The following is a 16,979-nucleotide window of genomic DNA, read 5'->3' as shown; positions in this document are numbered from 1 at the left end:
GGTGAGGGTTTGGAATATATTCCACCACGCTGTTCCAATGCGGGTTGGTGGAATGCACATGTGGCAGAATTTCGATGAAATTAGACACATGCAGGTTTTCTCACGATGTTTTCCTTCACCGCTGAGCACGAGACGAATTACAAAGACAAATAAACACATATATATATATATATAGTGGTGCTTGCCTGGGTTTGAACTCGCAATTGTCGGATAAGATGCACGCGTTCTAACCACTGGGCCATCTCAGCTCAACTAACCCTCAACCCTTACATCAATGGAAGAGGAGGCCTGATCCCAGCTATGGGGAATTTATAGGCTGTTACTTTACTTTACTTTACTACTTTAGTTAGTTTTAATGTTGCCATTATATTTATTCGAAATATTTATTTTTTTCTAGCCAGTGACCTCGAGTCAATACGAGCGTTGTTTAATGAAAAAGAAAAAGAGCTGTCAGTGGCCGTGGCGAAGGTTGAAGAATTGACGAGGCAGTTAGAAGAATTGAGGCGAGGCAGAGTACAGCCGGCTCCACCTTCAGCTCATGAGTTGGATAAATTAAGGCGGGAATTGATGGTAAGTTTAATATTCATACATTGTAATATTCAAATACGAAGCTAAATAAATTAGTACACAGAGTAATAAATGGGAATGGCGTGTATTCAATAATGATGATAATAATTTCAAGAATTTAATTCAAAACTATCTGAATCGTTTCGAGATAAAACTGTTCTTAGAAGCCTGTAGAGATACGTTCGTGTCATGTCAATTGAATAAAAAATTGCGCGTCTCGTTATTAATTATTCCACAAGAAAATGTCAACATCAAAGAAATAAATCCAATGTTAATTTATTGTAGATTTTCTTTATTGATAGTAATCTTGATGTAATCAGCGATTACATACTTCCCATCCTGTGGTACGGACAACATATTATATATTTTTTATCGGTCATCAATAAGGCACTGACTTTTAAATAAAGAATTAACGTTTGAGATAAAACAGATAAAATATCCAGGTAGATTAAAAAACAGACTTAAACCGCAATTAAAACGCCAACATCATTTACTTATTAAACGAATGAAATTTCAGTCATTTTAAGTCGAGTATTCCAGAATTTTCTTTTGCTTAACAGACATAAAGAGAGGAACATCACCTTGGCTGGGTTTTAAATTTTTCAAGAAGTTTTTTAGCACTTTTTAACCTAAAATTTGTAATAAATTAAAAAATAAATGTACATACAAACACTTATATATTTTTATAAATAATTTTTGAAAACAGTAAAACTGTTTAGCACTAAAAGGTACTATGATCTATGCATTTTGAATTGAGAACTACATTATACGTTTATATTTACATGATGACATTTAAATAGATCCTATAGTTTATAATGGTTTCTTTACATATTATGACAGAAAAAGTAGTTTTTTTTTTTAATTTGATATTTATAAATAAATATAAATATAAATAAATATGAGACAACATCACATACATTACTCTGATCCCAATGTATCTGAATGAATGAATGTAGCTGAAGAACTTGTGTTATGGAAATCAGTAGTAACGACGGTACCACAAACACCCAGACCCAAGACAACATAGAAAACTAATGGTAATCTACATCGACTCGGCCGGGAATCGAACCCGGGACCTCAGAGTGGCGTACCCGTGAAAACCGGTGTACACACCTCTCGACCACGGAGGTCGTCGGACGTTATATATCAGATTGAATTATACCTACTCATTATTCTTATAGCTTTTTGGTTCAATTATATACTTAGAGTTTATTCTATTACTAACACTAAATACACTAAAACTACTACTATATAATATATGTTGATATAACCTTGCACGAAAACATTATATTAATATAGCGATAATTATGTTTACAATTATTGAATGGCTATAAATATAATATTGCATGCGTAATCTATTTTATGATATAATTACTTAGCACACATTCTAGAATAAGCAAATTGTATATTTTCTCCTGAAATTTTTCGATTTTGACTGATTGCACGAGATTATTACCAGAATTAATTATCTATAAAATATTAATTTCAAAGAAAATAAAAATTAAATCATTAAGTCCCCAATTGAAATTGAACACGACATAAATTGAATTTTAACAAAAAACAAAATTACATATTTTTTCAATTCATTTATAAATAAAATCGTCTAGAAAACTCTAGAATAATCTACAATGCTCTCATTAGATTCGATCCTGCAGCTCGTATATAACTTTACTCGATTGCATTGAACACTACAAGCTATTGAGAAATGTAGATATTATATAAAAAGGAATGAACATGACAGTAGAGAACGCATAACTGTCAGCAACTCTTGCATTGTGAATGTCGCCAAGTAGGTTACGGGAATTCGAACACTCATAATAATAGTGACTGCTTTAAAATAAAACATATAATTTAAATAACTGTCATATTATTTAAAAATATACATGTATTTATTACTTTTTAATCATAAGAATAAACTTAGTGCGATCGATAATAGGTAGATATACACTAGTACAAAAAAGGTAGATATGGATTTTAAAATATATTACCAATAAAATTTTTCGTCATTAAAACAATGCGTCAATATATTTAATCGCTGTCAATTCGCACTGAGCTAGTCGCCAAATAGGTTGCGGGCATCAGGTCGCGATCACACGCTCTTGATAGCATTGAATCTTCGCAATTAAGATCTAGAGATTTAACAAGTTTCAAAACATCACTTTTATTTTATATACAATTCATGTGGATGAATCCACAATCATCTTTGAATTTTTCATATAATTTTATCGATTTAAGTGCTACATATATTTTGTATCTATTTCAATATAAATAGATGTATTTTTTTACAGCGCTTTAAATAAAATTATACCAGTATTAATATCTAAGTGTTGGCATGACAATTATTGGCACCTTTAAAACGAATCATGGTCTGCGTTTGTCATGCTAGTTAGCTGAGCATTAAAGAATAGATCTCTATTTGAAAATGTGATTTAAATGATATATAATCTGAAGATTAATTCGAAGACAAACTTAAGAAAGTCTACATTAAGATTATATAATACAAAGTTAATAATTATCAAATTCAAATAAAATTTATACATATGTCAGGTAAAGTCAACGTCACAAACATTGGTCATACCGGCGTGGACCGGTACTCTGGACACGTAATATTGACATATCATCGTAACGTAATTTAGTTCAAACAAATCTTCGAAGATTTAGTTCAAACAAAAATTTATTTATAAACGTCAAAAAATATGAAGATAATAAATAATTTGAATTTAAAATTACATACCTAGTAACATTCTTTTGTTAGCTTCACTTGAGTCTTGAAACAAATTTACTGAACTCGAACTAAATATCTATTCACGTTTAAAGTTTCGAAGCTCTAATGAGTTGTTCAATGAACTTCATAACTAATTTCATGTATCGCAACCTAATTTGTTTACTATAGAGTTTATAAGACGAAGTTAAACCATTTGTGAAATTCCAATAATTTTCCTCGACTGATCTTGAGATTTATCTGCGAACTTGTTTCGCTTGTGTACCCCGTGCAATGTTTGGTCTGTTTGATTCAGATTCTAATTTGACAATTTAGTTATAGCTTCAGCGTCGCGCGTGTTGCTTCATCGTACTCTAACTGACCTTAGACTTTTGACGTGGGCGAATAAACAAACGAGGGTTTTGATGTGAAGTGTTTATTTGTTATTTGAAATAAATCTTTTTTTTAATAATTACGCGTGGTTTAGTTTGTAACAGTGTTTGGATTTCAGTTCTTGTCTCTTGACGATACATTTTGTATATTTTGGTCTCGTAAGTAAAACCCTTTATTTTATTAAACATTTAAAGTCAAATGTTTATCATATATAAATATTTTATTTTTTGTTGTTATGTGTTAATTGTTTGCTTTTAATATTGTCAATTATTTTTATATCAAAAGGTTATGGTAATTGTTTTAAATTAGTATCAAATGCATCACACTTAAAATTTCCACATAAAATACTACAAGTGTATTTTTTGTTTATATTTAATTTAAAGTTTCTTAATTCAAACTATAATATGCCAAATTACGATACGCTGAAATATAATGTAAATCTTATATAATCTGTGATTAATGTCACTCTGATTTAATATTATTCGATTGATTATTGAATAATTAAAAAAAAAAAAGTATCGCGGTGCATTTTTCCGCGGAGCTATAAACTATTGGACATTCCTTCGTACTTCACATGTTTTTAAAGCGTTTAAAAAACCGGGATTTATAAATAACGGACACACTATACGTTTTCCTTTTGCAATTGTCACGCTTCCAGGGTAATTCTCTAGGTTTTTTAACCGAGTTTTAAAACAAGGAGGTTGCATGTATGAAATATTGTTAGAATTTTATTATACTTGAGTATCCATTCATTTAAGCTTCAAGTACATGTGCTTAATTTCGGAAGTGTGTGTTTGTATGTTTGTCTAAGAATTCTTCGAAAACTAAAAGTCGTATTGAGATAATCAATTTAGATTTTAGTTAGGTACACTTCGACTTAGGGTACTGCAAGTTTCATTAAAATCGGAAAGAAAGAAGTCATAGATATATTTTTTATTTTTATTATTACAGTTTATAAATACGGGATATTTACCATGTTTTTTTTATTTTTATTCGGTGGAGCTCGATATTTCTTCATTATATACGAATGTCTTGTTTGTTATCTCGTAAACAATTAATAACTATAATAATAAAAAAACCACGTCAATTTTATATCTTATTTTTATTATTATTGTTTTGTTTCTTAATCGGTTTAATTTTTTAATAAATTATTTACATAATATTTATAACGACAAGATATTAGGTTATGATTGCTTTGTATCTTTTTCTTTTGTATATTTTTCCAATATACTTACTAGAATATTATAAGTACTATTAGGTACTACTAACTAATGATCGGCTTGCGTTTCATATTCATATTGCATTATAACGATGCCAAAAACCTTCAAAAGTGTCGACAATAACTGTTTAAAGATTCATCGATCCCGGGCGAAGCTCAATGGACATACAAAGTACATATCTTTTAATCTTAAACAATTTAAAAAATATATATAATTTTTGTTAAAAAGTATTTATTAGCTTCGTAAATGTTAAATTAAGAAAAATATTACATAGATTAAAATATTAAAACCTAGCGTAGATAAGTCTGATGCCTAATGAATTACGACTTTAAATTGCACTCAATATAAAATAAAAAAGATAATTTATGAATAAGGCTTTTATCTAATTACTAATTTATAAGCATTAGTTCATAACCTTTTTTTATCGCTGACTTAATAAGTACTCAGGCTTGATGCGATTATTCCGTATTTAAGTTATACTAATAATGTTTGAATTTTAGTGTCTGAATTAAATAATAATGATTTTATTTTTAAAAAGTCGCTAAACCTATAAAAATTCAAACTAGTAAACATATGTAAACAAAGATTAGATTATAATATAATCATTATTTTATGAAAAATAGATCGAACGATCGTCTGTTCTCCTTTCATCTCCTATTATCTATCTTCTTTTTTCCCTTACATTCCCGTTGCTGGCCCTATTTTTTTCAAATACGGAATAAGTTTAAGATTAATATGGCCTTTGATTACTTATATTAATTCTAATATATAATTGAATATGAAATTGTTGATTATGCAGTTTAATGAATGAATTAAAAACGTCCGAACTGACATTTTTTCAACCAAATTTACATAATATGTATACAAAGTTTACATACTATAAGCTTATGTTCATCCTAAAATCATTTGCAAAAAAAACGATAAATCCATTTTTTTTTAAATATTTGTCCTAATGTAATTGATTATTTTTACTTTTTGGCTGTGTTTATTCTCTCTTAGTCCCCTTATGCACACTAAGTCATCTTGTAAGTACGAGATTTACTTATAATAAGTATACATAATATAATAGCACGCTAATAATAATAGTATAAAGTTCAGGGGCGAGCCTTCGTTTTTGAATAGATTAATTAGGTTAGGTTAAGCATAAAAGTTAGTAGGTTTAAAATTTAATTGTATTCAATAACAGTGTTCACTAATTATAAGATATATTTATTGCTTAATCGGTTTATATAGTATACAGTTTCAGTGAGGGTTATACGTAAGTTCAAAGAAAAATTAAGTATATAGTATAATTCAATATCCTGACTTGCAACGCAGCCCATCTAATTTCGCCGTTGTCTAAATTTACGGTGCCAATCTAAAGGAATACCTTCGAGATGAAATTTGTTGAAAGATCGAAAGAATTTCCATCATGACAGGCTTCGATAAAAAATTCCCCGACTTTATTTAAGATTTACTCGCAGAAAAATTACTTTATAAGTACGTTTGAACGAGTCACGTAACGTACTTGTTTTTTGTAATTTTAAAAGGTTAATTATAAAGATATAACAATTAGAACAAATATTTAAAACTAGCATTTAATTTATGTGTAAAATTCATCACTTGCTCGGATTATGAAACATTATGAAAAAACCTTTATTACTATTTATTAGATTATATTCTGATCCACCAACCCGCACTGAAGCAGCGTGATCAAGCGTGGTGAAAGCTCATACATCGAAACAATTCATCAAATTTGATAGAATTATTATTAAAAAATAATTCTATCAAATTTGAAACTTTTCCAAATAGACTTACTTGTTTATTTATAATAATGAATAAGGGTGTAAATAAAATTTCGAGAAAACTAATAATCTATTTACACACGGTATAAACTCTGTACCTAACACTAGAAAACATTGTTGGAAATAAGCCTTAGCTAAATAATTATTGGTATTATTATACATAAATTAGATTACTCGTATAATTTTACTACTAAATTGGCATAACATTTATTATATTATTATTAATTATTCGAAATCACGACAACCCATTAAACCTATGTTGAATTGAAATATCCTAAAAATTTCGACCATTTCTCGATAATCAACCTAAATAAAACCAGCAACAGCTTATAATACGGTTTTGACATTTTTGTTCCGTTATAATTAAATTTATTAATAACAAAAGCAATCAAAACCTAATTCACACCGGACTATTCAGCTTTAAATTAATTATATTAATTTAACGTCAGCTCAAACGATCGCATCATATAATTGCTATTACGTAGTTCCCAAAGCCTCATTAATACATGTTATTTTGCAAGCAATGTAATCAGAAATGAGAATTCAATACGGACACAACTAATATCATTGTAAACTGAGCTGAAATGTCAAATAAATAAATAATATTTGTCATTCAACGAATTTTAAACATAATATTATACGTCGAAATATTAAACACCTTTACCAGTAATTTAGAAGGTGTTATTTTGTGAAGCAAACTGAAAAAAAAAACGTCTACAAATTTTTACCAGAAAATGTAGCGCCTTTCAGAGAACGCTTAATTTGTTTGATATTTAATCTAACTTAAAATATTTTTGAACATGTTCATATATAAAATAATACGTGAGTACTATAATATTATGTCGCTAAAATTTCAGTATGTTGTTTATGATAGTTGTTGGCAGACGGGTGATAAACACCTGATTATAAACTTACCACTACCCATAGCTATTAGCTATAGGAAATGTTAAACATACCTTACATCAAGAATGCGCTAACAACTTTGGAAAGTTAAATGTTATATCCTTTGTGCCGTGTAATAAATCACTAACAAAATCGAACACACGAACACTACGTATTTGTGCTAACTTACCACATGCACTTACCATCAAGTAAACTGTATTATGTTGTAAAAATAATTTATTATTTGATTTGCTTACTCACACTAATTGCATATCAATAGTTGATTTCTTTTGCAGGAAATTTACAAACCTTTGCTCCTAATCAATCTAATGAATACCGATGTGTTGTTTTTACTCTTAATGAACCGTTTTATCGACTGAAGCTCTATGATAGCCTCATTCCGCCTCGCATACATGAAATTTCATTCCATTCATATACACTAAACGTTGCCAGAATCCCGCTTATTGGGAAATGGATTCTGGATTAACAGATTATTTGGTCACACTGTTTGAAAATATATAAAATTGAAACTAAATTATTAAAGAACTAGCTATACACGACAGGTTAATACTGACGTTTTTTCAAATATATGATAGATTTATTCATCGTCATTTATGCTGAATATTTCTCCTTACGTTCGTAACGAGTAAATAGCATAGCCTAACGCGAAAAGGTTAAATAATAACAAATTCTCTAGATTTACAACACAACACTAGTAAACATAATTATGATTCGGCAAACAATAGCTAGACAGTGAAACAGCTTGCTGTAGGCTATGCTATCATGATCGCTTGTCATTGCGTTATATTAACGCTTCGCCATCCAGGCGAATCAATATGCACAATTGACTGAACCTTATTAAAGACTGTGTCGATTATATTATATAATCTATAATACATAAAATACGAAAAATATGCCTATTATTAACCGGTCAAATTAATTGCATAACAACAATAAGTATAACGGTTAAAATAAAATAGGACAGAATGGACTAAACGATGGCTAAGAGTGTCTTAAAACAATAATACTTTTGGTGCTTTAATTAAAGTACCTAATTGTTTGAGATTTGAAAACAGAAACTTTTGATATTAACTTGTCAATTTAAAATGTTATTATTACTGCCCAAAATGCAAGTATACATCTGTTTTAATTCTATTGATTTCATAGAGATAGGTTTATAGAATAATAGTAGTTCTAAATTTAGTACGAAAATCGTCGAAAAACGTCGATGTCACCGTTGCGACGTCTTCAATTGTTACTGACATTAACTCGATTTGCGAGTTTGCTGGCCCCATTAACAAAAAAGGAAAGTTCGTATATTTATAGTAACATTATATATTGTTCCTCGATACTAATCGTAGCCTGTTTTCATCATTTTTTTGTGATATACAGAACTATCAGTACTATCAGTATCTACAGTATCACAAATGCATAATTAAAAGTGTATAATTTTTATAGCGAAATATATCACTAACAATTCGTTTGTGTTACAAAAATACTTTTTCAAATATGGATATTCAATTTTATATTTTACAAATAGTGAAGCAAATATTTTCTCTTTTAATTATATTGTTTTTTTGTATTGCAAAGATTATCCCGATATGATCAAGTCGATAAAAAAATATCATTTTGTGTTGCGAGATGAACAGTAATAAATTAAAACAAAATTACGTAATGTAAATCCATATTGCGCATTTTTCATCATTTGTTATTATTCAATTAAAAATGAAACTTTATCCGTTAATGAGTTTAAGTCGTTTACGTTTTTGTGACAAATTAATTTCATGGCCGTAATCCATAGATTTATTTCGCTTCCGAATTATTTCAATATCGCAAATGTTTTTGCACAGCGCAATATTCTGATGCAAGATATAGACAAAAGTTTTCATAACGTGATTTATTTCTAACTTGCTTAGTAGAGGGATAGAATTTTACGACTGACCCATGTAAACGAAGGCACTTTTACCGAAACTGTTTTAGTAACGCCTAACAAAATATATGAAATGGTTATTTCTATCCAATACGTTCAAATTTATAAACAAAATTCCGTCCCTGTACCCACTCAATTCTTTTGGATACATTTATTATGAAAAATTATATTGAATAAGTTTTTCAATTTATGACAAGTATTTCTTACACGATGAAAAAAAAAATGGAATTGCTCTCAACTTTGAGCAGAAAATTCGTTGACATGGAAAAAACCATTCAAATGGAATTGATTCAATCCCAGAATGTATTGGTGGTCACATAAATTGGCGGTATAATAATGGGTTTCCGATTAAATTGGACTAGTTTTATTTTATTGTGTATTTATGTCCGGATTTCAGTTATTTGCAATTTTGATCTTCTCGTTTGTTTTTATTGACGCTCGTTTATTTGTCATTAGTAAATATTACACCCTTTTCTGCTTCAGCTGGTTTAATTATGTTTTAATTACACTGTGTTTAATATCTCATTTAATTTGGGACTACATAGAAGACCGAGTATGATGAAAACTCTTATTTTTCTTGATGAATAAATATTTATTAGCATTTTTACTTTTACTATCGTGCCTCGAATATACGCTTGTCTTATCAATAATGCCTATAAATTAAAAGCGACCGAAACAGCGAAGTACATCAATTTGTATATTATTATAATTTTTTATATGATATCGTAAAACCTCTAAAACGCTCTATAACATCTTGTATAAGTTTTGTTATTAAGTAGGTAAGTACATGCTTATTATATGAGTATAGATTATCACTGATGCTAATCATTATTTTAAACTATTTGTTAAATGAAAATCATATCGCAGTGATAGGTGCCGATAGTGTCACATCTAGATTGTTTTCATCGCTTTACGCTAGATTTATTTGTGAATGGAAGTCGAACGCTATATTCGGTTGCAAGGTCCTAACGAAAATAGTAATAGAGATATTATTTTAATACTCTATTTTAAGCAAGTTTATTTGATCAAATTTTAAAAGCGACGAGCGTAAAGCTATTTGTTTGTAACTTTTCGAAATATAATATATAAGATATTTTACTTATAACGAATATGACTATAACGTAATTTGTATTTGGAATTTATACATGGAATAGTCGAGCCAATATGGGCCAGAGGACATAATAATTGAATCTTAACACTTTACGAGACAGTAGCTAAGTAATTGTTATGACGTCTACAGCCGTTCGCTGACCCAGAAAGTGTTAACTGAAGTTTGTGGGATAAGATCCGGGCACCAATAAGTTTTCATGTATATGATTTGTGTTTATCATTACATGTGCGGCGGTTGAAATAGACTTCGTGTAAAGTAAAATAAGGGTTGAACTTTCTTCTTAAATGTAAAGAAGACCTGTATTAACTGGCTCAACATTTTTCTTTTTTTTTATAGTACGTGTTTTTTAGGACATGTGTCTAAACTCTATATTAATATTATAAATGTGAAAGTAACTTTGCCTGTCTGTCTGTTTGCCTGTCGCTCTTTCAAGACCAAACCCCTGAACCGAATATGATGCAAGTGTCTAAATTATGAAGATATTAATATTAAAAAAGTAAAAGTAACTTTGCCTGTCTGTCTGTTTGCCTGTCGCTCTTTCACGACCAAACCCCTGAACCGAATTTGATGCAATTGGACATGAACTAAGCTTGAACTCCAATAAAGGACATGGGCTACTTTTTTCTTCTGACACTTGACAACTAAGACTCTTAAACGCCAGCGAAGCAGCGGGCTACTACTAATTACCAATAATTCTCGAAATGTTAAAACCGTTGTAATACAAAACTATGTGTAATACGAATAGCATGTATTGGAAAAGATGTTTCAATTAGAACGAAATGTTCCCCGTTTATAGACAAACAAAATATCAATTGAAACAAATGATATCGTCCAACCCATGTTTAATACGAGAAAACGATCGTAATAATTTTATTGATCGAAATAATGTTTATTTATATGATCAAAATACAATATTGTTGGAAATATAAATTGAAATATGTATCTAGTAACAAAAATAGACAATAAATGAGCGTGGTTTGTTGTTGCGTGTTTATTTAATAATATGTTTCAAAGTCAAAGGTCAAACAAAATCTATATTTATATTGTAAATGCGAAAGTAACTCGGTATGTTTATCTATTGCGCTTTGAACAACGAACTGCGGAACCAAAAATTTGCTTGAAATTTGCTTTGAAGCATGCTTGACCTCCAAGTATGCTTACCCCTAAAACGAGAGTGAATCCGCGAACAACAACTATTAACAAATAAAACTGCATTAGTGGTCTAGTGTTTTATGTACTATGTAGCAGATTTCAAAGGCGATGATTAATCTCCCGGGTTAAAGTAGTAAAAGATTATTTAATTGTTAAAAATTCGCCGTAGCACCCCAGAATTGAATAGAGTGGCAATTTTGCGCTTCTATGAAAATCTGCTATTAATAGTTTTTGTATATCCGACGAGTTTGACGAGCTTTCACTCTATATACTCTTACGCCCAGAATTTAGTTTTTCTATATTCTAATACTTCATCATATGAAATTTATAACGTAACAAAATGGTATACGACCTCAAAATTTTATTTCACAAATACTCTATTCTCTAAACTTTTAAAAATTGAACATCGTATATAATATATTTCTGTAAGCATATAAAACGACTTATAAACCTTTAAGTGAATAGTAGTCGTAGTCTAGTTAACATCGTAGTTGTAGTGTACTACTCCAAGCTTGTCAGGAGAGTGGCTATTGTTCTCTTAGTTTTATTATCGATTTGGGTGCTTACGTATTCGTTACAAGGCGGAAAATAAATGCAAATTGAATATTTCTTTTTAATCTTCTATCTAATCACTCTACGTCGCATTTCTAACTTTTATTGGAAACTCTTTTTAAGCGTTTATCGCTCCGAAATTCCCTTGCAAGGGTTTATTGAATAAGTTTTTGTAGGTTCTTTCCGTTTACAAATCCGAGTCGTATATCACATAGCTTGGAATATTTCGCCAGAATATTTTAATTATTATCATCATATCTCGAGCTCTTATTTAAGATTACTTTAACTCTATTGAAATATTTTTAAAATTACTTACTTCCTTTGTTAATTATGAAAACTATAATTCATATGATTTTATTGTTTGATCGTCAAAATGTTTTATTTTTAGTACCGGAACAAACTTAATGAGCAGCAAAATGGTCGACTATCAGCGCAACGAGCAGCGCTTGGTGCGCGACAGGAAGAAATGCGCAGCATAGATCGACGAGTTTCTGAACTACAAGCCAGATTACTTCGGAAACGAGCACTCAATAGACAGCTAGCAGCCGCACATCGACAACCGCAGCCAAGGTAATATATCAAAAGTGAGACTTCTTTATTAAGTTTTCCTTAGATCAAGAAATTTTTTTATGTTCCATTACACGAAGTCTATTTGTAAACAATTTTCCTGAATCGGTCCTTGCTTGTTAAATTAGTTATTCAACAAAATTCAATTAATTGCGGTTTCGCATAACTTTAATATTTAACAAACGTGACCTATTACGCATTAATATTTTGTTGAAAGTTTAGTGAAACTCAAACTGCAGACCGTTATTTAACAAAACTGGTTCATGCTCTGTGGCTTACTGGTTCAAAATTTATGCCTAATAACTGTTTAATGTTGCAAGGGTTAAATTATTTAATACGAGGCAGTAACATAATCTTTTAGGAAAAATTAATATTAAAATGAGAAGATTATTAATATACAAAGTTTCCGATACATATTTTTCTTCTTTTCGATTTTTAAAAGACGTATTACAAAGAAATTGTTTAAGTATTTCATAATGATGGAAGTTATCCAAGGGAAAGTAAGTTCCACATCTATCTCAAACGCTGTGTCTCGAGAGGACCATCAGCTGTACCTCTTGTTTGACTTATATCTTTTATCTTAACAAAAGAAAGTTTGACATTATTACTCACCCATTCATACTTAATTATATTTCGCCATGTTTAGCCTTAATACTTAACTGAGCTGTATAAATTTGTGCAGAATTATTTAAAAAGAAATATATTTCTAAACTAACATTTTAAATCCAATTAAAAATGATTTTAATTTAGTTCAAAAATATTCTAGTTATAAAACATCATAAGCACCAAAAGTGTGCCCAATATTTCAGTGTTGGGTCGAACTAGTTCAAAATACAATTGTGACTCTATACATACGTAAAGAAAAAAAAATAAAAAAAACGGTGTAGATTAATTTTGATAACTTTTAATTTTATTTTTTATTACATATTAATTTATTTATTTTATCTGAATGATATAAATATTGATTCCATTTCATTGACAGTCACTTTCAAATGCTCTTTTTATTCCAATTCGTTTCAATATAGACGTTAATATTTGTTCATGTGGATGATAAGGATAACACTAAAATCACTTTTTTTATAACTGAATTATTTTCTAAAACGAATTTATCATAAATTAAATATATAATAATACTGAGTGAGTTAAACACAGTTTCCTTTACTTAAATGTAAATTGATGAGTCTGTTGTATTTAATTTTTTTTAATTACAGAACGAACAATCCCACGCCGATGCAACAGCTACCAAACTACCCAGCTGGTAACAACGCAGTTAGCCAACCAAAGAATCAACAGGCACGTGGCAACGTAGCGGCAGTGGAGCCTTACAACCACGTGCCACACGCCCAAAGCCTTCACAACAATAATTTCCAAGTAAGCAAAAAAACCGACAAACATTCTAATCATTAAACAAAAGAAAGAGAAAGTTTTATTTTGATAAACTTCAACTTTTTAAATTTCTACATCTTTAATTTTCAGGCCATGAAACAAAATGTTTTACAAAACAACGTGCCATTAAAACAGCTGACTCAAAGCGATAACATACAAAGTCATTTAACGCAACAGGAAGCTCATTTCTTGCAGCAGAAACAAATGATGAATCCCTTATATAACGGAAATTTCCCTCATATGCCGACTGTTCCAGATAATCAGTATCAACAACAATATACGAACAAACACGATGCCAACGCATTTTCTCATGTTCAGCAAGGTATAACTAATGCCTATGATCAGAAAACAATGTTTGATCACATAAACAAATATTCCGAATATCCTAAGCAATCTCAATACAGTCCGAATAGTACAAGCAGTTCTAATAGCAATCAAACGAGTAAAGAGCAAAAAATAAATGAACAGGAATTTCCACCAGAGTTCGCGGCAAGTAAATCCGACCCTAAATATCAAACATTGCCATACAATACTAAATTTCCGCAGAACACAAATGGTAAATTAAAACAAACCGATTTGAATGGGAAAGGAAGTGAACAGGATTTAAAAAATCAAAATGCTTCAAACATTAACCATATGACAGTACACTCAACGCCACTGTCGGTGGTCAATAAAAGTTTGGCGACGCCTTTAAGTCAAAATGAAGCAACATATCAACAAGAACTTACATATCAATTGCAAAAGTCGGATTCATCCAGTAGATGTAATCAGGAAGGCAAAGAAAATCATGCATATCCACAGAATTCTAGGTTAAGTCAAAATAGCGATGGGTCCAGAAACAACGGAGGGAAGAATCAACAGGGCAATGCCGTAAAAGGCAGCTCACCAAGCCTGCTTTCGAATACAACTTCTGCTGGTAGTTCAATAGGATTTGGGGTAAGCAAATATTTTTTTTTATGAAAGAACTTTCATTCAAAAACATTTTTCATTTCACATATTGAATGTTTGTCAGTCATATCCGCTTTCATCAAGTCATAGCTACATTCACCCACATTTGTAAATATCGCCATCAATCATTCATTACAGAAACCCGTATCGAGTGTAGCACCTACATCGGTTCAGGTATCGAGTGGCAAACCATCACCCATTTATCAGACATCCTCAACAAAGATCCAACCAGTTCAACCACAAACTGTCCAGACCCAAAGCATATCTGTACCTTCATCGAATCATGTAACTAGTAACATGGTAAATTCCCAACCCCAGATTGTTAGAAACACCGCATCAGGATTATCAACTAGCACCCCGAGCTCAAACTTCAGTGGCCAGAACGCATCATCACAAAGCATATTGTTATCTCCACCACAAAGTGCCAGTACTCCGTTATCGACACCAGATGTTAGTGGAAGTGACAAATCGCCTAAACCAGCATTACCACCAAAACCTACAATAAAGGTACAAAGCGTTTTGTTAAATCATCAACTTGTGTAAATTTCATGTTCTAATTTTTATTTTATTCAATCATCTTTCGGTTATATACGCATTCATTCAAATACTATGAAGTTTTAAGATTTCGTGCATATTTTAAATGTTATTATTGAGATATCATTTGTTTTAGACTCCACCGAGACAATCAGTTAACCACGATACAGGCTTCGGTCAGTCAACGGAGACAATTAATATGCCCACAATATCTATCCCTGACTCTTCAAATGAGAGCGAATTACAGCAAAATTTCAAAGAAAACAGTAATGGGAGTAACAACGAGATGATAATTAAAGCACGACCTTTGACCATTAGGAAACCACCTCTTAGTGAACAACCGAAGCTTCGAAATGTCAATAATGCTAAAAATGGTATTAGCGTGAACATGAATCGGCGAATAGAAATGCCACCGGCATTTTTATTCCCCGAAATGGATCATTTAACGCTTGATCCTGGGAATGAAATGCAAAATGGTCAGAAGGATAAATCGAAAATGAAAGATGAAGTAGACAGATCAATCAATAATAACATATCTCTAAGTTCTAATGATAAACAGGACGACAGTAAAGATATCGTCGTTTCTGATATAACGGACCAAATAATTTCTGTAGATTTGAACGGTCAAGATTCTCAGAGATCTGAAAATGTATTGAGACGGTCTAAGAAAGGGAATTTAAAACAAGGAGGGAAAGCTCCGCTAGCGAGGCGAGTGAGCTTCGATCCTCTCGCGTTGCTTTTAGATGCAAGCTTGGAAGGTGAATTGGAACTCGTGAAAAAGACGGCAACTCAGGTAAAGATAATTTATATTTCTTTTAATTCAGTACAATAAATAAAAACTCTCATTCAATTAATATTACTGTAGAGAATCCAAAATGTATTACTGATTTTAACATTAAATAACCAAGACAATGTTTCAGGTACAAAATGCAAGCGCTGCAAACGACGAGGGCATAACAGCACTTCACAATGCCATTTGTGCCGGCCATTTTGAGATAGTCAAGTATGTATAAGAAATAACTTAACGCATATCATTTATAAATGACTATCAATCGGGTTCAATCTAATATCGTTTGGTCTTTCAGGTTCCTAGTAGAGTTAGGTTGTGATGTAAATGCACAGGATTCCGACGGGTGGACTCCACTACACTGTGCTGCTTCTTGCAACAACCTACCGATGGTGCGATTTCTTGTCGATAATGGTAAGTATATTAGTTAATCATAATACAAGTTTTAATTGTACTTTAATTTTA

The 16,979-nt window shown here is 30.7% G+C and overlaps 1 protein-coding gene across 7 annotated transcripts in view; it reads left to right on the top strand.

Annotated features, from left to right (window-relative positions):
- Window positions 1–16,979, top strand: part of LOC124535560 (apoptosis-stimulating of p53 protein 1) — a 257,185-nt gene that overhangs the window by 239,129 nt on the left and 1,077 nt on the right. For 5 of the 7 annotated variants that reach the window (XM_047111806.1, XM_047111807.1, XM_047111808.1 and 2 more), the window contains 8 exons: window positions 398–570; window positions 12,681–12,862; window positions 14,071–14,230; window positions 14,336–15,181; window positions 15,332–15,700; window positions 15,864–16,520; window positions 16,648–16,730; window positions 16,813–16,928. In XM_047111806.1, coding sequence (XP_046967762.1) covers window positions 398–570; window positions 12,681–12,862; window positions 14,071–14,230; window positions 14,336–15,181; window positions 15,332–15,700; window positions 15,864–16,520; window positions 16,648–16,730; window positions 16,813–16,928 — 2,586 coding nt within the window. The remainder of the gene's footprint in view (window positions 1–397; window positions 571–12,680; window positions 12,863–14,070; window positions 14,231–14,335; window positions 15,182–15,331; window positions 15,701–15,863; window positions 16,521–16,647; window positions 16,731–16,812; window positions 16,929–16,979) is intronic. The other 2 variants (XM_047111803.1, XM_047111805.1) reach the window with 2 other exon arrangements.

The sequence above is a fragment of the Vanessa cardui genome, chromosome 15 (genome assembly GCF_905220365.1).
Source record: "Vanessa cardui chromosome 15, ilVanCard2.1, whole genome shotgun sequence".
NCBI classification, from domain to species: domain Eukaryota; kingdom Metazoa; phylum Arthropoda; class Insecta; order Lepidoptera; family Nymphalidae; genus Vanessa; species Vanessa cardui.
Note: the sequence above shows the minus strand (reverse complement) of the source record. Positions and strands in the feature narration are given on the sequence as shown.